The 25,584-nt window shown below is 37.1% G+C and overlaps 3 protein-coding genes across 4 annotated transcripts; all 3 read right to left on the minus strand.

Moving 5' to 3' along the window:
• Nucleotides 1–698: 698 nt before the first annotated feature.
• LOC137944313 (FHA domain-containing protein DDL-like) lies at nt 699–9,215 on the minus strand. 2 transcript variants are annotated; one of them, XM_068789963.1, is made up of 11 exons: nt 9,015–9,215; nt 8,865–8,912; nt 7,188–7,727; nt 6,224–6,289; nt 3,881–3,938; nt 3,588–3,680; nt 1,974–2,088; nt 1,595–1,642; nt 1,441–1,486; nt 1,217–1,287; nt 757–892 (listed from the first exon to the last, which is right to left on the minus strand). In XM_068789963.1, the coding sequence occupies exons 3-11, from the start codon at nt 7,725–7,727 to the stop codon at nt 853–855; spliced, it is 1,077 nt and encodes a 358-aa protein (XP_068646064.1). In that variant the 5' UTR covers nt 8,865–8,912; nt 9,015–9,215; the 3' UTR covers nt 757–852. The 2 variants fall into 2 exon arrangements, with proteins under 2 accessions (XP_068646063.1, XP_068646064.1); XM_068789962.1 differs by lacking the exon at nt 1,217–1,287 and having other exon boundaries at nt 699–892.
• Nucleotides 9,216–9,991: 776 nt separating this feature from the next.
• LOC137944083 (sialyltransferase-like protein 5) lies at nt 9,992–15,394 on the minus strand. Its single transcript, XM_068789600.1, has 11 exons — nt 15,240–15,394; nt 15,049–15,125; nt 14,052–14,138; nt 13,865–13,942; nt 13,696–13,787; nt 13,376–13,577; nt 12,391–12,481; nt 11,805–11,863; nt 11,482–11,630; nt 10,905–10,986; nt 9,992–10,828 (listed from the first exon to the last, which is right to left on the minus strand). The coding sequence occupies exons 1-11, from the start codon at nt 15,346–15,348 to the stop codon at nt 10,427–10,429; spliced, it is 1,428 nt and encodes a 475-aa protein (XP_068645701.1). The 5' UTR covers nt 15,349–15,394; the 3' UTR covers nt 9,992–10,426.
• A 339-nt stretch (nt 15,395–15,733) lies between these two features.
• On the minus strand, nt 15,734–24,564 carry LOC137944084 (histone deacetylase 1-like). Its single transcript, XM_068789601.1, has 6 exons — nt 24,040–24,564; nt 23,169–23,609; nt 21,730–21,960; nt 20,883–20,974; nt 16,249–16,306; nt 15,734–16,035 (listed from the first exon to the last, which is right to left on the minus strand). The coding sequence occupies exons 1-5, from the start codon at nt 24,562–24,564 to the stop codon at nt 16,276–16,278; spliced, it is 1,320 nt and encodes a 439-aa protein (XP_068645702.1). The 3' UTR covers nt 15,734–16,035; nt 16,249–16,275.
• Nucleotides 24,565–25,584: the final 1,020 nt, after the last annotated feature.

The raw sequence follows: 25,584 nt of genomic DNA on the forward strand, positions 1-25,584 counted from the left end.
AGCTGCGGGGCATATCTGGAAGACGACCATACACAAGACAGGAGATTTATAGAGCATGCAGTGGCATCTTCGTGAATTATGATGTTATCATGGGCATTTATCAGAGTAAGAAATTTGAAAACCGGACGCCGAGACCATGATCGGGACCTGCCGGTCGTGATCCTGGATGTGTGGGAGTTGCCTACCGGTCAATTGGGTTTACGTCCCGCTAAAAGAGGAACAACCGGCAATAGCAGGTACCAACCACCGATAGGCGCCGAGAACAATCCATTTCATGGCGTAAATTGGAGACAGCGTACGATAGTGGGTCCACTTCGAACAATCCAGGTCAGTTACAAAACTCGGACCGGATCGGAATCTGATTATAAACCGGGGTTATATTGGGTAAAAAATCAATTAACCAGGTCGGGTTTAATAATTCAATTGGAAGAGCCAACTGAATATAACCATTCAATCTCCCTTGCTGATCTCTTTTTACTACAAAATCCTGTGTAGTCAGAAAAAAGGAAAATAACATTAGAGCTTCTCGAGATTTCCGGAATTTTCATTTTCCAGTTAACAGTATCTACATTCTTCATTTGCTCGAACTTTAGCTGCAAATCAATAAATAGTTCTTACAGGGCAACTGCGATCTCCTGCTAAATGATTTAGTCTTGAATAGTTCCAAAAAGCCACACAAGTAAAAGCATGAACAATATGTTCAATCAGGGAAAGATAAACCTCTGCAACACCAAACAGTGACAATGGAGGATTTGGGTTTTTGAGTTTGCATGGCACAAGTAGGTTTATAAACTATCATCTCCATCTGATCAAGGTAGAACCAAATGCAAACAGAGGTTCCATAACAAATTTTTATGACGCGGAGTTCTCGTGCAACAAGACATACTCTCGGCTGCAAAAGAAAAGCAGAGTAAGGAAAAAACAGTCAGAAATTACTCCTTCAGCTATCTGATGCCTATCGGAACAACAATGAAGTGAAGGTTTCTAACTTTTTAGCGTTTTGTGGTATTTTATAAAGAAGGTAGTCATACTTGTTAAGAGTGAGTTTTGATGAGTTTGGAATTGGAATTCTTAGGGTTCAGTGACTAATCTCCCTCTCTTTTTCTCTACAATATTATGGTCAGATTCCATTCTCATTGAATGTTCATATTAGTTTCAGGAAGATAGTGCCTAAAGAAGATCCGTTTAGACCTTAACTTGGCAAGGATCATCATACCTACTATTGCCAAACTTAATAGTGTCTCTTTCAATTAGTTCATAATAACGTTGAGGATCAATTCGGTTATCCTACACCACAGAAGCCCAAATCAGAATAGAGAATTCAAAAAAATTAGCATAAAAGGTATTGTAAATAAATAACTACAATGATGAGATAATCTAGTAAAAGTACACACAAAATGAAGCATAAAATGTTAAATGATGATAGGAAAGAGAACTCACATTAATGAATGTTCCATTTGTGCTTCCCAGGTCCATAAGATAAGGCCTAGAAATAAGGGCCCGAACATCGGTTAGCTTTTGTGTAAGTCCACTGAATAACCAGATTGATGATAAAGAACTAAGTAAACCAGTTGAAAGTATGCACGACACTTACCTTACTTGTTTTGAAACAGTACCATCTGGCTGCTCCTTTTCGACATGCCTGGAGAGAGATCAATAAATTACTTTTCCGCTTTTATGTCCATGAAAATGAGACTTTACATCACTAATAACATTTTTTCATACTAAACTTACCTAAACTGGATAACCACCAGATGAACAAATACCAAATTGGTTTTTGCTGACCACAACTTTTTTCTTTTTTTGAATGTTGATTAGACTCACTCACTCACACACACACACACACACACCCTTTAGCTCTGGTGAGACTCAAACACAGGACCTCACACTAGAAAACCCCACTGACCATTGAGCTAAAAGGCCAAGTCATTCTATGCCAATCACAACTTAACAATGTCAAACACCAGGATTACCTAAATTGGATTACTGCATGTTGCTTGCTACAAGAAGGATGATCTGTTGGGATGTCTGCAACCCTTCTTTCTCTGCCAAAAAGATAACAGCTTTGCCTATGTACATAGAGAGGATCTGTAAATCCAACATAAGATAAGTGTGAGTGCAAAGACATGAAGGAAATCACAAAATTCACAAAACGGGTTTCTCAAAACCTCCACACAGTTTAGAAATTATTACACCTAACACAATTTCGAGTGGTTTATACACTTCAAGCAGGTTGGATGTGGCCGGCTACAAAATATCTCATCTCCAGATTCTGGGTGTTTCTTGTTACAGGAGTATAGGTACAGCAGTAAGAGGTATATAAATGGAACAGAATAAGTTATTCCATGTACCATTCCATTTATACGATATATCGGTATACGGTAATATTGCTATATAGAACACTATTTGTTTACCTACTTATCGGACAGTAGAACGGGTAATTGGGTATATAAATGGAATAATAAGAAAAATGACTTACAATTTATAAAATCAAAGAAGTATAAAAAAATCAAAATAACGAAATCCATTATACAATCCTTAGAAAAAGGCACTTGAATCATATTTTATATCAAACATACATCCACTCAAATTAAAAATTTACCGAATTATTCTTATATATAATCGGATAATTAAATAATTGGATACAGTTACCCATTACCATTCCATTTAATAAATGATTACTGAAATATCTGATAAAACATCCATATAACTAATTGGGTAAGTACTTTTGTTCTTTTCTCATTCTATTTAATGAATGGTAAATGCATGAAATTGACACCCATAAGGATGGGAGGGGAATGGCTGAAAATCAGGTAAATGCATGAAATTGACACCCATAAGGATGGGAGGGAAATGGCTGAATTTTTTTTTTTTTTTTAAATGTTGAGCCACTTAGCTTGGATAAGAAATAGACCACTCCAACCAATATGTTGATTGAAGACAGCACATTTCTCTATGAGCAACTCAAGAATGCTACAGTGGATCTTACTGTGTTCAATGTGGAATGTACTGATATGAAGTGATACTTGGTCCTCTACAGTCCATATTGACCAACTGGAATCTGCAGGGGTGCTCCTTTTGGTGCATTAGGACCCTTCACAGCTGATACGATACCATCACTATCTTTTAGAGTATCATTCTGTATCAGGTCAGCCTTTGGAAAAATAAATTAGAAAATTCCATATGATGCAGATTGGGTATCATATCATCCACCTCAATATCTTTTTTTTTAGAAAGATAATAAACATGATAAATATCTGATATGTATTGCTTGACATGAGACATACATCGGCAATCAGATACTCAGGAACCTGATTTACTCCATACCCATATGGAGAGCCATGCTTTCTCTGCCCAACAAGGATGATTACTGTCCCAAATAAATTACAGTGAAGTGAAGAATGACTGCCTTTAAGTGCTGATTTTTTTTTATGGACGCAACTTTAATATATTTGACCTTGCAGGAACTATACACACAACAAAGTATATAGAGCAAAGACAGATGAAATAAATGCTAAACAACAGCACAACAGTGTCAAAAGCAATGATAGAAGGCAATGGGACAAGCACCAATTTGGAATTATTACCATTCAGAGCTTCTCCTGCTTTGAACACATACAATCGCCACCTTACATTAGGTTTGTGAGCATCCGGAGGTTCAGTGAACAGCAGGGTCACACCTGAAAAAATTAGTCTCACACAAACAACCTAATGAGATCACTAGGCAAATAATAATACAAATTGCAATTACCACCACTGCATGACCTCAGCTTCATTGAAAAGATACTTTACCTAAATACATATTTAAGCAAGTATTTCCAAAAAAATAAAAAATAAAAAACCAAAAAGATTTGAGCTAGAGTTATAGCAGAAGACTCACCCCTTACTCGATTGGTTTCCTCAGCAAGCTTCCCAGAAAGCTCAAATGAAGGTTTTTGCTGCATGAAAAAATATTTGTTATAAAAACTGGACCAATTGTTAAAACGTTGGCATGACCCATTCAGCACGAGCATCTCAACATTCTCTAGATCCAATTAATACTTTATTTCAGTTGGTATGACATGATGTATTAAATGACTCCTTCGAACTTATGGATACATACTCTTATTTATTTTATGAAATATATATTACTCTTGTTACCAAAACATCTATTCACATCAGCACATAAACCAAGGAGGCACAGCTCCCAAAGCTCTCTGAAACCAGTTTTATGACCTGCGCTCACTGAAGTACCCAAGTGATTTCACCCTTAGTTTTTCTTTTTTTTTCTTTATTTATTTATTTATTGGAAATAATAGAACGCTTTTATTATGCTTGAAGTTTAAAAGAAATACAGAAAAATGAAGCTAAGCTACAACGCAAATGCGCCTCCAACCAACAGCGAAGGTCTAGAGACACCTTCCTTAGCAAAAACATTTAATAAGTTATTTGCAGCACGGAGTGTATGCTACCAAGATTCAACTACAGAAATACATAAAATAATGATTGCAACAAAGATATAACAAAAATTACCACAGAAAGGTGAGTATTTCTTCATACAACTAATAACCATTGCTGGATCTCAGTCTACTTGGACTGGAGTTGAAATTTTTTGCTCATACAACCCTTGGGGCAGTGTCTTTAGTTCTACCTCTGTAGAGTCTGCCAACTCTATGGGACCAAAAATGATAACAGAATAAATTCACCCTAATCCTTAATGACTCCACCAATGCCTGCAGGACTTGGTATTCCCAATGCCCTACTATCAAAGTTAATTTTGAGGGAACCAGAAGAAGTCGGGATCCGGCTAATGAGAGGAGGCTGAGTGTGCAGGGAAAATGTGCAACAAAACTCCAGTGCCTTCTAATGATTGAAGGAGGCAATAGAGGAAGGCTCTAGAAATTTTAGCCCAAATGAAAATTGTGTGGAAAATGAAATTTAACAGTGACTGTTAAATGTATTATTGTTTCGTTCCTTCCAAATAAACCATGGAACAACAGTCGTTGCTGCCTAGCATATTCCATGTGCAATAGCAAACCTGGATCCCAAACTAGTTGAAAACCACATTCCAGATTGAAGAACAAAAGAGGCAATGGATTATTAGATGGCCCAGAGTTTCCACAGGGAATTGCGAAACCAAGTGACTTGATAATAGGACATCCACACATGTAACACAGTCCCTCTGCAAATTCCGTAACTCCAACGAAGAGACCCTAGATCATATTAAGATTCACTGCGCCTTCAACTTTTAATCTGGGGTGATGTCCTCAACAAGTTCAGCATTCCATTCTACCCTCCTTCCTCCTTTCTTGACCCTATTGCCTAGTACCACACAAGGAATCTAGGAAGGCAATGGGAAAGGCAGCAGTAGTGATTGTCCCATGGTTCATCGGGAATGATTGTAACAGTAGAACTTTCAACAATCTTCCTGTCCCAGTGGATGCATCATTGAGAGGTGTTTCCAGAGAATCCTGATTTGGGCCAGACTTATACAAGCCTTCCACTTTTACCCTCTCAATAAGACGGAATCGGAGCTTTGTGACATCATTCTCCCTCGTGTGCTGCCTCCCTCCTGGCTTTCTTAAACTACAATTGATGGCAGCTTGTTGGGTGACTCCAGCCCCACCGACATTGGAAGTGTAATCAAGGACCATGGAGGCTCTACAATGCTATCCTTCTTAGGCCCCGTTGGCATCGACTTTGTACCCTAATGTATTCCACTTCTCTTCTCAAGTAATAAAAGCTTTCCACCTTTTTTTATAAAAAGGATGCCCGTGCCTTTGGAGCTCATCACAGGTTAGGGTTTTCTTGTGAGCTGTTGTCCAAATAAAAAATAGAGTTCTACCCTTAAATTTTAAAAACAACTTATCTTTTGGAAAAAGGCATTTTCTTTTTTAGATATATATATATCGGATGTTGAACTTCATACCCTAATGAGACTTGAACTAACACCTCAGAATAGAAAAACCCCTGTAATCATTGAACAAAAGGCCCAATCCACAAGTGGCTGATTCCTTAGCAAGAGGCAGAGTCACCTAGCAACAGGTTGTTGACATGGACTCCCTCTTCACCCTAGCTAGGCATTTGGGTATGCTTTTCCTTGTATTCTTTTTGGTTCTTTTGCCCTCTTGGGTCTTTTACCATTGCTTTCCCACCATGCCTTTGTACATTACTCCTCTTTCTTCTATAAATAAAAGTATGCATTAAAAAAAAAAAATATAGCACTACTAATAGAAGCATGTACCTTCTGCTTTGTCTCCAAGGCCTCTTCAACAGCCTTCATCTTGGCGACTGAATCATCTTTCTTTCCCTAACCAAGTAATAAATTTTCTCAGCATAATCGATACATTTATTATGACTCAAAGGTAAAAGCAACAAAATTATAATAAAAACAAATATGAATTCAAATACTAATTATTTTTAAAAAGAAATTAAAAATATTTTAAAAAATAACAAGAAGATGTTTTAAAACAAGAAACTCCAAGTCTGAATGAACATAAAATATTAAGCATAAATAGTTGACTGTCTAGAAGATCATCACTTATTTCAAACTGCATCAACATCTATATCATGCACCACCAGTTATTAGGAATCTCTCATTCATTGTGACCATTGGCAGTTGCACCTGGGCCTCCCTCATGTCTCCAGGGTTTCTACTCAATAACTGCTATTTGTTGGTGGTAGGAGTGCAACATACTACATTGTCTCTTTTAAGCATAGGGTGAAATGTCATAAAAGATGGTATCAGGTGGAAATACTCTATTAGTGACATTCTTTGTTGCATTTCTCAACTAGCATATAATTTATTATAAAAATTAAATAGTAGATATATGCAAATAAAAAAAAAGTGCTCTTAAATAATTAGCCTTTTTCTGAAAGAAAATGGTTAACCAATTCCCAGACAATATTTTCAAATTTAAAACATAAATCAGCATGTACAAGTTTTAATAAGCCTAAATGGATCTCACCTGTTACAAATGACAACTAGCAAAACCAACCTGGACATTTTACCTTTCTTAGACAAAACAGTACTTAAAAAAAATTCTAATTATTTAAATTGAGAAAGTTTTATCAAGCATCCCACAATTGAAAGTTGTGGAGTCACTGCAAATTCTTTTAAGAAATTAGAAAAAAAGGAAATAATCATTCAAACAAACGAACAAAAACATATGAAATTAGAGCAGCAAGGATTGAATAGCACCAGACACCTCTTCATGCTTTTCGGCCTTAGAAGCCCGTGAACCATGAGGTGAGCTGGATTCATATCTACTCCTGTGGCTATGGGCATGCTCAGTGGGAGATTCAGAAGAGCCACGTCTGGGTCTAGAATCACCATTTCTACCTCGTTTTCTTTCACTGGGTTCCTTATCTCTACCTCTTTCTCTATGCTCCCTGTCATCATCCATGCTACTGTTTCTCTCCCTCTGTCTATCCACAAGTCGCTCAGCTTGGACCCGCCTTAAACGTTTTGAACGGGGAGAAAGGGAATGAGAAACAGAATATTTAGATTGTGTCTTTTGGGGAGACAGGCCATGACTAGAAACTTTTTCTCTTGCAGGAGATCTTATAATACGAGAAGAACTAACTCTAACAGGTGATCTTGCTCTTGGGGAGCCTCTGCGCTGGGGGGATCTTTCTCTGTGTGAAGAGCTCCTCCTTTGAGGGGATGACTGTGAGCGCACTGGAGAAGATGATTGATCAGATGAGTGTCGCCGCCTAGGTGATCTTCGGTGAACTGAAGGAGCCATCTGAAAATTAATAGACTAAATATTTAATATCAGGACTAATGCTTCTGTAATTACATGCTGTAAATTTCGTAATCACAATTTTCAGTAAATAAATAACATAAAATAAACTCTGAAGTGCATAAGGTAGTAAACAAATGAAACTCCGAAATTCACACTGGTAACTGCAACAGTAAGACTTCTAACAACATGAACTGTTACTTTGTCGAAAAGATATCCTGTTAGTGCAGAGGTAAAGTGAACCACTTTCTAAACATTAGTCCACAAGGAGAACTGGAAGAACAGCTGATTACATAGAGAATTGGAGTAATTGCACACATGTTATCAGATAAAACATGCTATAGTTTACAGAGACAAAAATGTAACAGAAGACCGAAATATTAAACCCAAATACAGAAAATTCGAAGTTTGCAAGAAACTCTCTTCCTAAACATTGAATATGCAAATGTAAGGCCCCAACATTTAATTTATAAATATAGGGCATGCCAGGCCCTCCAATTTGTTTTTTTCTTGCACCAAAAATACCTTGTAATGTTACTGACATAAGTAAAGTGTGATGTAGCATTCTCACGTACATCTACCCATTACTAATCTGCCACTATGTAATGTCCATATCTCGCAAAAAGAAAAGCTGCAATACACACTAGTACATTTACATATGTACTAATCCTACCACAGCTGTACAACCACTCATATTTACAGATACAAACTGACCCTTCTCAATCCAAAGGCAAGATACTCCGGCAACTCTGATCAACCTACCTAAACTGCCAATTGATTGGCCTTCAAATGCTTATGCCCTTGCATGCCACAAAAAGCTAAGCAGTTTCTTTCGTTCCTCTGAAAAAGATATATCCAAGGGTGAGCTAATGCCCAATAACTCCTAACCATGGTCAATTAGGAATTAACAAGGTTTTCATAAATCACAAGGATAATCAGCTCTTATATCCAATTCATCTTGAATATTAAGGAAGAAACAAAAATGACTAAAGCCTTAAATGTCCAGAATCGTGTAGATATAACACAATTAGCATCCAACAAGTGCCAACATGTTTTACTACAACGTAATTTACAGACCAAAAGAAAAAAAGAGAGTAAAACTAATTCGAAAAGAGAGAGTATATACAGAAAGGGACTCACGCTTTTCAAAAGCCACCAACGGCTAGAAAACAAATTACTAGGATTTCTCTGCGAAAAAATAATATTACACTTTAGTTGAGTTCACTGTGACGGGACTAGGAGAAGAGTGTACATGCAAAAAAATAAAAGAGAAATGAAATGGAGACTTACATTGTATAGCTCAGCGCAGAGTGGTAAGGATAAGAGAGGTCGGGCAGGTGACGATGCTGCTCCTCCTTTTTTCTCTCTCCCTCTCAGTAGCCAGGAACAAGAAGGAGAGCAAACGTGATACAGTGATGACGAGGAACGGGAGAATGAAGCCCCAGGAAGCACAGCTTTTGGGAGGAAAATTGCGGTCTACACCAGCAAGCAAGCAGTTCTTAGCTTTCTTCATGTGAGGTCTGAATCGTGTTTTGGGTTGAACCAGTAACCATTGAAGCATGGGTCAGTAGCACGGGTCGGGTTCGACTCCGGTTTTTTGAACTCATCTCCGCTCTCCTGGTTCGCCCAAGCAGATTCAATCTTTAAATTATTTTATAAAAAATTATAAAATAATAATAATATTTAATAAAATATAAAATAATAAGCTCTGTCGGCTCTCTATGGAAGGGATAATTTGTGAACCATCCCTCAAATGTCAGTCATCGTCCCGTCTATGGGAATGAGAATTTCGAAAACCTTAGAACCTCTACTGTCACCGCACTCTGTCAATCTCTCCATCTATGAGAAGGAGAATTGAGTAAAACCCGGAAAGCTATCATCGTCTCTCTTCCTCGTAGTGCCGATTTTTAAAAACTTAGAAAAAATTCGATTACAAGTTTAAAAAAACTAACAATGAAACAAACTGATAACCCAAAGCAGAAATTTGGGGATGAAAATGGGAAGAAATAGAACCAAGTAAGAGAGAAACGACGAGGACTCCTATGGTTGTTCAGTTTACTTGATAAGAAGAGAAATTCTTATCTTTATCTTCTACAATAGCATGCTTATAATAGAGAAAATTGGTGAAGGGTCCTCTCTACGGTCATCCTCCTACCCATCTTTAAGCTTTCAATCTTGGTAAATGCTTGCGATCTCTTTCTCTGTTGCTTTCTCTTAGTGCCTGTTTCGTTAGTCTCTTTCGTTTTTTCACTTTAGACCAAAGCGAGGAAGATGACCCAGTGTGCCTCAAGCAACGCATGCTGGCATCCTGGTCTCATAATGAATTCGTTTACTGAACAATTTATCCGATTTTAAGGGATTACAAAAACATGATGGAACAAAAAACCTTAGATTTCACAGCATTGCAAAATAAATCATCGCAAATGCCTGAGATATTGATCCATCTGGGGAGGGTAAGACCGGAGGAATGCAAGCGTGATCATAGGATCATGCATATATATACTTGATTGGATGTTCCTTGGAGATTGCTTTCCCGTACTCCATGAATTCCCCTTTATGTGTAACTCATCGAATATACAGAAAGCTTGCCGAGAAACTTCATCTCCTTGGAATCCCAGATCTCCATCCCTACTGACAGCTTCCAACCTTCTGACAAATCATCTAAACTATGATGAGACCAGAGAAAAGATCGCCAAATTTCTTCATTCACTTTGAGCGTCTTTGCTCATAGCATGCTTCACACAAACCAGATCATCCAATTTATTCCCATCCATTTTATAAAGTGAAACACCTCCCATTTGGATATAGTGCTCCTGTGCTTCCTTTCTGAGGTTCTCAAAAGGTAGAAGTTCCCACTTGCTGTAATTCGAATTCCTCCGTTTCTCACTCATGTCAGGAGACCCAGAAATTGGTCCACTGCCCTCAGATCTCACTGTACCCCAAACCTTACAACTACCAAATGGTCCAGGTTCATAAGGTTGACCGGCTTGATTTCGTTTTAAACGCAAAGCAACCGAATGAGCATTGTTTATCACCTCTTTGCTCGGCACATCAGACCAATCTCGCTTCCTCTCGGCTCTCATGGGAGAATGAATCCTGATAACCTGAACATATGACCACATCAATTAAGTTTAGGGTAGTTTCTCTTGTCCATTATATGTTTTTCTATTTCTATCTTACCCCAAGGCACTCTAGAAGCTGATAATAAGCTCTCCCTTGCAATGGATTGTGACCCTTTCTAGGGGTAGAGAAGTAGCGGGTCCTGAATAGACCATCATAGAAAGGTAAGATAGTTAAACTGAAAAATTCAAACAAGATAGTAATTAAATAATCATGCTAAGCAATTCAACAAAGACACATGCTATGAGTTAACACTGAATTATGAAAATAAAGCTGTTGCAAACTTTTTTTAAGTAACAAACAAGATCATAAGTAATTTGTGGCCAGATAATGATTATGCAGGAGACAATGAATAAATATGACTTCGATTAATCCAAATAAATTTTAATTTGTGTTATACTTCTCCATCAGAAAAACCACAGAATGAAACTGGTTTAGACTTAGCTTCACAGCAGGCACTGAACATGGAAAGACATTAAAGATGGTTCAAGCAACTATAGATCATAAACAGAGCAAGTGAGGCAACAAGGTTCCTATTCTTTTTCTTTTTTTTTTTTCTTTTTTTTTTATGTAGCAAGGTTTCTATTCTTGAGTAACAACACAGATAAAACATGTACCAAAATACTGTAGGGCTTACCATTCAGTGTAGCCGGGATCCACTGTAAAACCATATATGTCGACAATGTCACACATGGAAAGAGCAAGCTCTATAGATTTCATTCCAGTCCCTTTAGCACCTCTTCGTAGCACAATACCTTGGAAAAGATAAACAGGATTTGGAATCTCCTGCATAGCTCATTAAACGAGTCGTAGATGCACGATAAGAAGTGTGTAAACAATACTATGAGTGGGAAGAATATGTTTTGTGCTTATGTGCAGTATCCCATTTATCAAATAAAGGAGTTTTTTAAATAAATAAATTGAGATTTTAGGACGCAAGCAGTAAATACTGAGTATTACCTTTATCCTTGCATTGAAATCTCTGTGGGTGACACTTTTAATTATTAGCACTTCATCATCTGCAAATGGAACAAAATACAGACAAACAAATTCCAAAAAGGAGAAGTAGGTGAGTAAATCTGTAGAAATAACAAAAAAAAAAATGTCATCACAAAAGTATAAGAATAAGTTGCAGAGAGAAGCACAAAGGATGTTTTTCTTATTGATTTACTTCTCTGCTTGTCCTTCAGTCAACCAGAGTACCAGATGATAAACAATCTCATGATGAATGAAACATTTAGTTCCTAAGAATGTGCAAGTAATAGTTGCAAAGAAACCACCAGATGTTATTTGATTTGGTGAGATAAAGAAAAAAATTTAAAATTGATAGTGTGACAAAAGGTTGTAGGCAGCTTTTTTTTTGTTTTTTAGTAAAACTTTTGAAAATTGAAAACTACTTAACAAGACCACTAAAAAGCAAAATCACAGAAAGTTGTAGTAAGACAGATACCGAATACCATAAACATTCAAGATTAGGTAATTTCACTTCCATTTGGAAGGACAGACACCAGTGAAAGGTAAATTGTAACTAGGTATTCTAGCTTACCTGAACCATCAAGAATAGGAATCATGTTACGGGCAGCACCCCTTACTACCAGGCGGAAGTCCCTCTTCAAACCAACATATTTAGCATATTTCTGTGTAATATGGACAAAAGCAGAATCAGATATTTGCTCCATAAACAAGTTGATACCTCCAGAAAACCATAAAAAATCCGGCCTTATGTATAACAATCAACAACAAAACAGCATATAATTGCAATCACAATTCCTTCCATTTGACTGAGAACAAACAACCACTCAGAAAGGAATTTGGACAAGGGAAAATAAATCTGAAACATTGTTTAACTTTTCTTTTGTTTCTTTTTAAATAGTGAAAGATTTTATTAACTTGAGAAACATTGTTCAACTTTTCAACGTAGTCAAGGCCCAGAATGCAGAGAGTTTAAACAAGCTACATGTAGAGAAGCGAATGATTAGGGCATTGAACAGATCACAGAGGTCAAGATTAACAAGTTCAGTGGTGCCAAGCCAGGACACAAAGAAAGGCTTTGTAGCAGCCTTAGTGAAACTGATTAGTTACGTAAGTTAGAAATTTTCAGTTGCACTAATGATTTCTATGATCTGCTTACATGATCAAGGCCTGTGACAACCACAATTTAGTGCTTCTTCCTTGCTTTCTGAAGAAAGAAATACACTGAAACAGCAGGCTTTCCCAACCTTAATTCTTCGATGTCCAACTGCATCTTTTTTCAGGCAAGATCCCTACCAGAGTTAGTTTTCTTCTTTCTTTCTTTTTCTTGAATGAATGTTTATTTTCTTCTTTATGCAGCACTATTTCTCCATTTCCTTTTTGAGTTTCAACTAGGAACAGATTCTTGAAGAAAAATCACATTCCAATAAGCCAGAGAACCATTATGCTCTCATTGTTTTCCTCTGATCTCCTTTCACTAAAAGTGCCTTGGTAATTTTTACTTAATAAAAAAAGGGAAACATGAAAATAGGAAAAAACAGGTTGAAGTTCAACTCTACCCCATTAACCGGAGCTTCATTTTCTCGAAACACTGCATCACGCTCATCTATCTCCTGGCCAAATTCTGTCTTCAAGAGATCTCCTGAGTTTCCAACAACGGCACATCTCTGAAACTGGTGAGGGTAAAAAGGTGCTTTTGATGGCAAAATCAGATTGAGGTGTTCCTCACATAGAGTGGAATTGTAACATTTATCTGCACCCCTATACTCAGTAAAAAGTAAAAACATGCTCAACAGGCATTCAGGAAGAGATCTTAGCCAAATAGAGATGCAATGCCAAAGAAAGAAAATGACAAAGCATTTTGAGTTCGGCATCATACAACTGGGCAATTCTTTTTGCAGCATAGTCTAGCCATCCATCTGGTCGAGCATCTAAGTACTCCCTTGTCAAGACTGTAGTCATGTTCCGGTACTGCATTATCCATCGAACTGGTAAAAAACCATAATGCTAAAAAAACATAAACTTACTGATCAATGGGAAACACTAACCTGCTCCCATAATAAAATGGCCTCACAAACATCATAGCGGTACTCTAGTGACTCAAAAACTTTAAATTGTGCATTGTACTGCAATAAAAGAATAAGCAAAAAAAATAGCAAAAAAGCATAGTCTTCATCAGCTTAAAAATGGTTTATGAAAGAATAAAAATGAAATTAACAATACAAATGGACCAACCCAGGTACTGTTTGTGCCTTCTGGAAATTTGAGGACCAATTTGCAGTGATCAATAATTTGTGCAGTGAGTCCAAGTCCTTTATTAGCCTAAACAGATTGTCATGGCCAGTAAATGATTTACAAATTAGTCTTGATAGGACAAGAAGAAATAAAATTTACATTTACAGTCTTGCCCAAAGCACAAAAAAATAAATAGTGGGACAAACTCCATGTAATGAAGCTTGTCACAGTTTAAAGCAGCTCCGACAAACAAGAGTAAATAAAAGAAGTAACATTCAGATTAACCAGCATGTGGAATTGCATTTTTCAGTATGCAGCAACAAGTTATGAAACATGCAGTAAAATTGACGTGTACACCATGTAAGCAGGCTAAGCATATATTGCTAGTTAAGCTGAACAGGAAGTCAGTTGAAAAACTGAGGATCCTGTCAACAGTTTAAACCTAGAAATCCATTTTAGACTTACCACTTTCTTTTTTTCTTTGAAATAAGTTTCCACTAACTATCCATGACAGCATAATTATCAAACCTTCTATCCATGACAGCGTAATTATCAATTTCTTCAAAGAAGCTCAGAGCATTTTCCTTCCAAACAATCAATGTCAATTCCTAGGTGGATCTACTTCCGCAGGTAAGGCGCAGTTAAGGAACGTAAAAAGTGCTGAGAATTCACTGCCCAGATAATGCAATTCCCCCTTTCTTGAAGCTTTTATACTACAAGTCACTCCGAACTGTCTACAGAACGATTACTGTTTCAAGCAGATTTTAAGAATTAAACTGATATAAAAAAAAGGTAATAGACACCGAACTTCTCGGTCCATATCTTAACGCCAAAGCAACCTTGGAGGCAGCACAACACCAAGATCTACTCACCCTATGTAAAAAATCCGAATATAACATCCTCGCTCATTCAACGTAAATTAAATCAATAACAGCTAAACGAAAACGTAACCAAAACAGCGAAGAGCGAGAGCCCGAAGCTCGAAGCTCAAACTCACCACACACTGCTGCACGCGGGATTGAAAATCATATAGAACCGAAAGATCTTCCTTGCTGATACGCACTGTACTGTTTCCTACAAAAGATTTCACAACGTCGATCTGAGAACAATTCGAAGAGAGGAAATACCGGGAAATGTGGAAAAAGAAAAAAAAAATTGAAATATCTGCAGTTATTGCTGAGTTTGTACCGGAGAATAAAGAGGACTGGATGGAAATGAGAATGACGCAGAAGAAAACGGCAGCGAGGACGAGGAGGAGAACAGTGGGCCTTCGGTTCGAGGACTTCAGAGGTTTCATTGTCGGTTCCTTGCGAAGAACTCGTTTCTGGACGAACCAGTGGCAACTAACGGTAAATAGAAAATGGAGGGGAAGAAGTCACTCACGTGAGATCTCACGTGCCTTTAAGGAAGCGATCAATTCGACCACTCCATAGTACCCATTAATGGTAATACAAATGATTTTCTAATATTTTCGTTTTAATTATGGTAATTAATATCTTCATCTTTTAGGGAAGTATAAGCTTTAAAAGACACAGCAGATAAGGACTTTACAGTGAAAAATCCATGGGCAAGATCATCATCCTCAAACCAAAAGCAGGTAAAAATATGTATGCCTATTGGATAAAGAACATCAATTCCTGTAAATCTTAATTGTTTCACAAACCATTTTGATATGAATCCCGTCTGCGACGCCTTTCAGATTATACAAAACCGGCTCATCACTGGTCTTAGAACTATGACATGAGTTGGAGTAACTTGCCTAGAGATAGAGGCAGAAATGACAGAAAAGAAACAACAATGCATAAATAAAGATTTACATTTGACATACACATTGGTGTCTTCTCAAGGCTGGAGGTCTCAGGATTTTGAATAGACCAAGCCGGATGGATCAGATGGTTTGCTTGAACTACTGCTTTCTACTTTTTATTTTTATCGCAGTCTTTGCCTCTTGACCATCAACAGCCATAGGGACGGCATCTGTTGCCTGTTTGAGAGAAAAAGTAAAAATTTATGAAGAATAATTCAGATAATCTATGCAGCTTCAACCTTTCCTAGTCAAGACAATTTAAAAAAGAGAATACACTATTCTTTAGTATCTCATATTGGTTTCATAGTTATAGGAATTGGTTCCATAACAGAATGAAAAATAAGGACAGAATGTGGAAATTGTAGATTTTGGCATCGGTATATGGCTTACTTTAGGACAAGAGTTTTCTTCTACCTTTCATGTGCTCAGCCTATCCCTTGAGATCTTCCTGCAGAATGTGGAAAAAGCACCCGTTACAATCGGGATATAAAAACCAGTAAAGATACAGTGCACTACACCATTAAACAGGCACCCGACAAAAGGACACTTTATTTGTGCTAGTGGGTATGTGCATGTGTGCTTAGTAGGTCTTTCTTGTGTCTGTCAATGTGTCTGCATGTGTGTGAGCATACAAACATAGGGATCAAACATGACAATGAACAGTTCACATCTATCTGCTTTCCCATCATATGTCACCGTGCCTTCCATCTGAACTGAGCCATGCCAACAGTGAAAAGCTGATAGCGTAGCCATCCAAAGTAATTAAAGAAGACGGCAAAGTTTACACAAAATGATGTTTCAATAGGTGAAGGAAGCTACTATTAGTGCACCTTCAATAATGATTCTAGCAAACATCTCTGAACATGAGGAGCAATACAACACATTTCCTTCAAATTTTCCATACATAACAATGCTAGCACAATATAAAAGTATCAGATATAGAATAAATATCCATTCAAGAGTTAGCAATTTCTGCCAGCACTTTGTTTCTATTTTAGAGTCATACAGGATATTTGCTAGTTTATATTAGGAATATCCTACATGATGCAACTAAGGATGGCAAAAATTAACCTGATTTTAGAATCAGAAGTGAACCTGATCCGTTTATCTAACCAGCACAACGAACAGGCAATAATTAGGTCAGATTACGTTTTTAGTAACCTGACCTTGTTAAAACCACCGAGTTTCAGATTGTACAACCAGACCCAATTTATCATTGTGCTGCGACAGCCGAGACCTGAGAAGACCAGGATATTTGCTAGTTTATATTAGGAATATCCTACTTGAAGCTGCTAAGGATGGCAAAAACTAACATGATTCTAGAAATCATAAGTGAACCTGACCCATTTATTAAACCAGCATTGCAACCAGGCAATAAATAGGGCAGATTAGGCTTTTTGTAGTTTGGCCATATTAAAACACCAAGTTTCAGGTTGTGCAACCAGACCCAATTTTATCAATGTGTCAGCAGGACAGCGGAGACCTGAGAAAGCCCACTTGTCCAAGACATTGGAGAGAGTCTGTCCCCATGACACATCACCCTATAATCTCTCTTACACATGTTCATTCCTCATCCTTCAGAACCCTCTTCCACACACTCCATGTCTCCTCTGTATCATTATGTCCTACAATTCTACCAGCTTCCACTTTCTATTTCTACTGCATTAAATGCTCTCTTCCCCACTTCTCTGAAAACATTACATGGGACAAAAGTAACTTCAACCATAACTTTGAGGGTACTAAACATTATAAGAAGTTAAAAATAGGGCTAAATCGCTACATACCAATGAAATATTGCATAGATACCTACAAATCTCTGAGTTTCAACTTTATGTCTATACAAACCATAATATCATGAAGATTACATACTGCTCCAGTTAGATTCTATCAGTCAACTCTAATTTTACACAAACATCCTCATAGAAGCAGTATTCTGTCTTTTCACCAAGTGAGCATACAAGTTATTTAATGTAAAAACATACTAGTAACAGGGTCCAACTTAACGTGGGCCAACAAAAGGTGACATACCTACAGTGTTAATAGGTGGGCCCAAATTGAATAACACATGCATGGATACATACAAAAGAGCATCAATTTCATCATTACAGGAATATTACCATTTTACTTATCAAAGTTAAAACTAATTGATAGCATTAAATAAAATGGTTATGTAGGTAACTTGTATGTAGGCCTATTCCCGAGGTATTTAGGCAATGAACCCTTAAAACTACCCTTTCGTTCTCCCTCCAACATCTACATGTACGTAACAGGAATTTCTTGAAATAAATACAAGCATACTGACCCAGCCCCCACTAAAGTTTCTTCCATTTATATAAGGCGAAGCCAAAAGATACTGTCTTTTTTTACAAGAGATGCTGAAAGATTAGTCTTCATCTTTTTTCAAAAGAGGCTGCAGAAATTCAGTCTCTCATTAGAAGAGAAACGGAAAGATACTCTTTCTCTTATTAGAAGAGAAGCTGAAAGATACTTGTGTGACCTCAAGGTTTTTTAAAGCTACATAAGGGTACGTACAATAATTGAACCAGAATCATTTTGTTTCATTAAAATTAGTGAACATTAACTACATCATGATATATATTGCTTCCTCCATGGAGGTTAGCTATGCTCACATACGGGAATGCTATAGTTTAGTCACATTTAAAGTACTTTGTTTTTCCATGAATTATCAATTTTCCTAGAAATAAGTTGAAGCAGAATCTATGCTTTGGGAGCAATGGATATTGAGGGTCCAATTGTTTAGATTTTCCTTTTTTCTTTTTCTTTTTTTAAATGCTGAGAAAAAGCATTCTTTAAGAAAGCTCATTAGAGCAGAGTACATGAGACAACACAAGAAGACCAGGGCTAAGCCCAAAGAAAACCAAAGGACAACAGCACTAAAAGGAAAACAATCATAATGGGAATAAGCTACCAATAACGAGGTGCAAGTGAGTAGCTCCTCTAGCTAGAAAGTCCGCCACACCATTGGCACACCTAGCAGTATACTCCAAGTAATGATCAAGCGACTACATATGTCCTCCATATCATCAAAGTACATCCAAAACCTCCCCAATGGAACTCTCTTTCCTGAGGGCCACGAGATAACAACTGACAAGTCGCTTTCCACAAATAGAGGACAAGAGAAATGCTCCTTGTATAACCTGAGGCCCTGGAGGAGGGGCCCTCAACTCTACCACTGTGGACTAACACTGTCCAAAGTAGCAAAGAAGATGAGGAGGCAACAGCCCGAAGAGTCCCCACTCAACTCCCTCCCCCCACTACACACACACACAACCACCTAAGCCCAAGATTTCCCCTAGAACTACAAGTTTCGACCATTCCTCATGCGAGAGAGGCAAGAACCACCTAGCCATATGATGCCATGTGGAGTCAATTATGAGCTTCTAGTTTCTCTTAAAAACAAAGCTAGGGATATGGAATATTTCAGCATGATTACTTACCCAGAAGAGAATATCCCTTTCAATGATTCCTCCGATTGTTTTCAAAAACTCCATTATTGCACCCTTTCCATGTGTTCCAAATAATGTCAGCCCGAAATAATTGCCAAAGAACCTTTCCAATCTTGAAGAGGATTGTTCAGATTTTTCAATTGGTAAATAATGATTCCATGGTTTTATTTCATTAGCATTATCTTTTTCTCTAAACAGGTGAAGTCAGTCTTACTTCACTACCTAGAAATAATATTTTTTGCTTTAAATATTCTTTAGAAGTTTAGATTCTTCCTTTTTGTTTTAACATATTATCTTCTCATAAACTTTTTCCTCAAGTCAAAATCGACAACAAGAAACGTACTACAAGTTTAGAGCCTTACAAGCAGCTATATAAAGAATCAACAGTTCGCCCTCAATAAGTGTTGAGAGGACCAGAGCCTTCTTAAGCAGTTCTTTACTAGTGTAGAAGGCAGCAAGCCTGGTCCCATTTTCGAACAGAACCTGTTTCCTCGCATGCCCTCTTTATAAATGGGATGATCCAGACTTGAATGGGGACTGTTTGGGTCCATACTTTACACCCAATTTATGCTAGGTTCCGTACACGTTGACCCAACCAAAAAAAGTTTAAATTCAACAAAACCCAAAGCCAACAGCACCCCTTAATGCAGTATCAGTTGAAGAGACAATATCCATAGACGATAAAGAACAAACTCCCTGGTCAAGACATGACAATGGAGACACTCAAATTTGATGGAAACTTAAGAGGGCAAAAGCTTCTTATAATTAGTGCCACGTCTTGTTTTTATTTGTAAATACTTATCCAACGTTTTTTCTTCTTTTTTTCTTTTTCTTTGGAGCAATACACTCCCTCCAGCCTTTATAGTCCTAATGCTAATAATAGTAACATTAAACAATACCAATGTGCCAATAACAACACTAACAAGAAGTGAGGATAGATCTCCACGGGTAAAATTGGAAGCAGAGGTAAGGAATCAAAAGTGTAATGTGGTTAATGGAACCAAGACAGGCCCAATAATTTAGTCCAACCTTGAGTTCATGGCAAACATAAGAAACATGGAGCTGACCAATTTGAACAGCTTGAACTTTGATCTTCACCTATTACAACTAAGATTCGGGTAATCATTCATCATGCAGGAGATCATAACTTTAGATTCATTTCCAATATAAGAACTGAAATAAAAAGGTGAAATGGCAATACAGCATCTTACTGTCAATAATTTTTTAGGAAAGTATCAAAATGAAGATACAGAACTTGACAGAACATCAATGAACATAACTCCTTGCCAACATCACAACTTGTTACATCAGCATCATTCCAGCCTCCACAAACAAAACATGCTATATATAATTAGCGATAAAATTACACAAAATAAGTAGAAATTTACCTGATCCTTAGTCTTGGGCTCAACAATTTCTTTCTTATAAGAACATTGGTAGATGCAGGCTTTTTTGTAAATATATTCACATTTCAACCATATGTACACAAGGAAATAAAAGAAAAAATAATTGCATGAATGATACACAAAAAAGATCAAAAATGAAAAAATGGTATACCGTGAAGCCTCATCTAACAGCTTAGGATTGTCAACTTCCATGTCAGACTCAGCATCCCATCTCTCATCAGGATCTTCTTGATCTTCATCTGCCTGAAAATTTTCAGATTCAATCACTTCCGTCATTCAGAAGCAACCATCAGCTAAGCTGAAAAATTCAATGGGAAAATTCGGGTGTATGTGGCAGCATGTGTATCCATGTGTACGCATCCTTGTGCGTGTGTGTGTGTGTGTGTCTCTGTGTGTGTGAGAGAGAGAGGTTGATTTACATGAAAAAGTATTAAGTTTTCTTTTTCTTGTGCATTAACTATTGGACTGCAAAGCACTTGTGAGGATGTGAAGGATGGATCACATACTTGTACCTTCAAAATAATATATGATTCCAGCAATTCAATTTTAGTAACTTCTAATTAAAGGCTTCAAGGAACAATTTCAGAATTTCATTCCTGAAGTAGAAACTATGGCAAGCAACCTTTTCAACCAAAATAACAAAAAAAAAGTTTTACAGATGAAAAGACGTCCTTACAAACTTTTTGGAACTGAGATGTTCATGACATCATACCAGTAACATGAGTATGACAGATTCAATGATTGTTGGTTAACACTTTAATCCTTTACAGTTTATTTATAGTATGCTTTAAATATATCAGATGCAAATCAAGAATGAGTCATTATCACAACAGTAGAGAATGGAACTTGAGCATTCAGAAAATGGAACGCATGAATAGACATTCAACATATATAAAAATGACAACTCACACAACCATTATCTATCAAAAATGGAAGGGCACAACCATTAAAATCAAATAAGAAAAATAAGAAGGGCAACTCTTGAAGGAGAAACGCACCTCTGGAAGTTCAGTTTCAGGTGGTCTTTCCTGAAAATGGACACTAGGTGCATGTCGAAGCTTCGAAAGATTGTCAAGCAATTTTGCTCGGATATCATCTAATAATTGACGAGAATTTTTATTTTCCATGTTACTGGGAGCAAAATGAAGAGTATAGTCTGGACCAAAATATTCATAATACTCATGATGCGGTAGATTATCATCCAATTCCACACCCAGTGCAACTCCTGTCTGCTTACACCGACAAATAGAAATATCTTAGAACTCACAAAGAACACCAAAAGGGGAATTCACACATCCAGTCTCAGCTTCCAAGTGAATGTCCTATTTATTTGCAAAATGTTCATAAACCATCCTGCATTTAAAAAGCTGCCCAATCAAGCCATTACTTAACCATCAATACAGAGATGTCCTAAATGTCATTCACATTGCTACTGATAGTCACACCATCCCTCTCATTGTCAAGGCACCTAATTTCTTCTCCTACAAGCAGCTCATTCTTTGTCTCACAGACGAATGTAACAAGCATAATATAAAATAAAATAAAATAATATATTATATTATATGTTACTTTATTATAAGAAGAAGATAAATGAGTATGTAAATGAGAATGTAACAACCTTTGGAGCTTAAGTATACCTAATTGAAGTCTAACTGATGGAATTGTCTGTGAAAAATTACCAAAACAACAATAATGCTAATATAAAAGCAAGTTAAACACATTCAGAAAAGCAAACAAAAAAGTATGTTACAATGCAATTAACATAATGATTATTTACAATGACAATGAATTATTCTTGAAAAAAAATCTAATATTAAAAAAGGAATAAAAAAGCATAATTCATTGTAGAATTTAGTATTGAAACTCCAAGAAATTACCAATTAGTTGAAGCACAGAGAAAGTACCAACTTTTCAGCATCCAAAAGCATTAGAAATAGATAAATCAGAAAATATACAAACATAAACATGTAGCTTAGCGATGAACCACTACAAATTCATGCCTCCTCATGGACGCCATAACTCTAAGTATGCAACATTTTGACTCTCAAATGCACTCTAGACCATCACAAGCCTTCCAGCATCATCAGCATCATCATAGTCAGGGCTTATTCCAACTATGTTGATCTTGAGCGAATACAGGAACCCCTTCATTCAGATTTATCGTATGTCAGGTCCATTATGAGGTTCTCAATATTTCAATCCAGGAAAACTTTTATCTTTGCTGAAAATTAATCAAGCTTTTAATGATTATATAGTACATTAAAAAATTTAGACACATCACCCATGACAAGAAATTGCAAAACTAGTTTACTCTCTGTGAATCAATGCTCTTCAGGTTAAAAGAATAAAACAGATTATTTCAAGGAAAACTACAGCAATCAGTCTATCATAAATTAAAGAATTTACAGAGGAAGGATTAAAAAGTAAAAGACTTCACCTCATAGCACCAGCATCTTGCAACATTCCTTATAGTATAACCCCCACCTCCAACCAGCAGCAGTGGCACATTGAATGACCTCATATATCTTACACACTCAGCATGACCTGTAATGGAGAGATTGAAACAACCCAACAGATCTCCAGACAAAGAGTCTGCCCCACATTGAAGGACAACAGCTCCTGGCCGGAACACTTCCATCACTTTTCTAATGATAGGTTTGAACAAAGACTGGTAACTCTCGTCATCTATACCATCATCTAGAGGGACATTCAAAGAGTAATATTTCCCTTTCCCATGCCCAATGTCACGAATATCACCTGTACCAGGAAAATAGTCTCCAAACTTATGGAACGAGACAGTCATTACCCTGTCGGTCGTGTAAAAAGCTTCTTCTACTCCATCTCCATGGTGTACGTCAATGTCTACATATAGAACCCTCTGCCAAAGACATGAAAAAAGTATATGAGGTACAAAGGCTAGCACATTCTACCCAAATATCCATAGAAGTAGAAAATAACATTATAGTAAAAATACATTACTGACTCCACTAGTACTTGGAATAAAATTACCATGCCAGCTTCTATATTGGAAATTTCTTACGAGAGGAAATAGGAACGATTTTGAAAATTTCTAGGAAGCAAAGATTTTGAAAATATCTGAAAGGCAGAGGGGAGGAGAATGGTATTATTCTCTCTAACTGAAAGGTCGATGCAGCATGCAAATAAAATATACTCTCTCCAGGGTACAAGTGGAGCTTTTGCACTGCTATTAGTTTGATAAAAGAAACTTATGTTATATATAAACTTATGTTATTTTCAGATACAAGGAAGGAGATATTACACAGTTAAAAGGGGTACCCCGATCCAACCTCATGCTGTTTGAGAAGTTCCAATATCGCCAAGACGATATCATTAACATAACAGAAGCCCGAAGCCTCACACTTTTTAGCATGATGAAGACCACCGGCCCAATTGATAGCAATATCACAACCATGATTCAATTTCACAGCGCCACCTACTGATCCACCAGCATATGTCTGACAGAAAGAGTAGAGCCCATCAAATACAGGGCATTCATCTCCAATGTTAAACCTCTTCAGTGCTTTCATCTGGTCCTTCGTCATATCAGGAGTAATGCTCCTTAAGAAGGCCACATAATCATCAGCATGGAATCGGCAGAGGTCTCTATCTCTCGCAGGAAAGGGCTTAAGAACTTGCATTTGTTGCAGTAATCCATATTGTGCAAGAAGGGCATGGGTCATGCGAATGCGATGAGGCTTCATAGGGCGACCTTGCCCATAATAATAATTTCCCACCTCAGGATCATAGAAATAACAAACTTTCCTCTTAACCCCATCAGGCCCAGAAGGTAGAGAATTGCCCCCTGAATCCATTACTGATGTGGTAGTCTATGCAACTGAACAAAAAACAAATAAAAAGATAATCAGACAAGAACAAAATTAGAAGAGTCAAGAGCTTAACCAAAAGTAGTTGCTTCTTACTGGGCTCACAACATTTAATTAACATAACGAATCGAAAAATTAGTCTCAGTGCTTAACTAGCAAATACCCAGCAAAACTGAACCAAAACCTCAAGAAGCTAAGTCGTTGACTTTTAAGTCAAATAAATGGACCGATAGGGAGAAGGTCCTCGAAACCAAAAGCACTATATTCAAGGGAAACTTACGCGTAGAAGTTTAATGTATGTCCCCCTCGATGAATAGCTTAAAAAACTCGGATACCCCAAACATCCAAAGCATGACCAAATATTTCATTAGTAGATGCAAAACTAAACTCCCGATACCCTCCCTCCCGGACCGCTATACCAAAAACCTGAGAAATCAGATTAAAAAACACGAAAAAATTATTTGAAGAAAGAGCATCCAAGTGAATTAAATCCACCGAAAGTATTTTCCTCTAGATGCACATCAACCGATGACTGGCTAGGAAAGATGCAGCATAAAACAAACAAACCGACGCATGAGGAAAAAGCAACTTCAGGAGACAGATAAGCAAAAGAAGTTTCACGAACAGCGACGAACCATTAATAACAAAACAAGATACTGATCAACGCGTAGAAACGCTTCTCCAACGAGCAGACCTCAAAAAAATCAACACAATGAAGAAACGAGAGAATCAAGTACAAACATGCATTTGGAAAGAAAAAAAACCTCCTAAATTACAAAAGAAACATGTTAGAAACCATCCTGAACTATCCACGTACTCTCTGAACTATCAACCCAATCCAACCAGATAAACACAACAAACAGCTCCAAATACCTAAAAAGAGCATCAAAGCAAACGAAACTTACATAACAACAACACAGAAAACAAATTCAAAAGTCTTCAACATAAAAAAAAGCCCATTCGCGAGCACAGCAGAAGAAAGCACATCAGTTAGGAGAAAAAAAAAAG

The sequence above is a fragment of the Aristolochia californica genome, unplaced genomic scaffold (assembly GCF_029961685.1).
Source record: "Aristolochia californica isolate CCGP_79_NKW_82.1479 unplaced genomic scaffold, dmAriCali1.0.hap1 SCAF_11, whole genome shotgun sequence".
Classification (NCBI taxonomy): domain Eukaryota; kingdom Viridiplantae; phylum Streptophyta; class Magnoliopsida; order Piperales; family Aristolochiaceae; genus Aristolochia; species Aristolochia californica.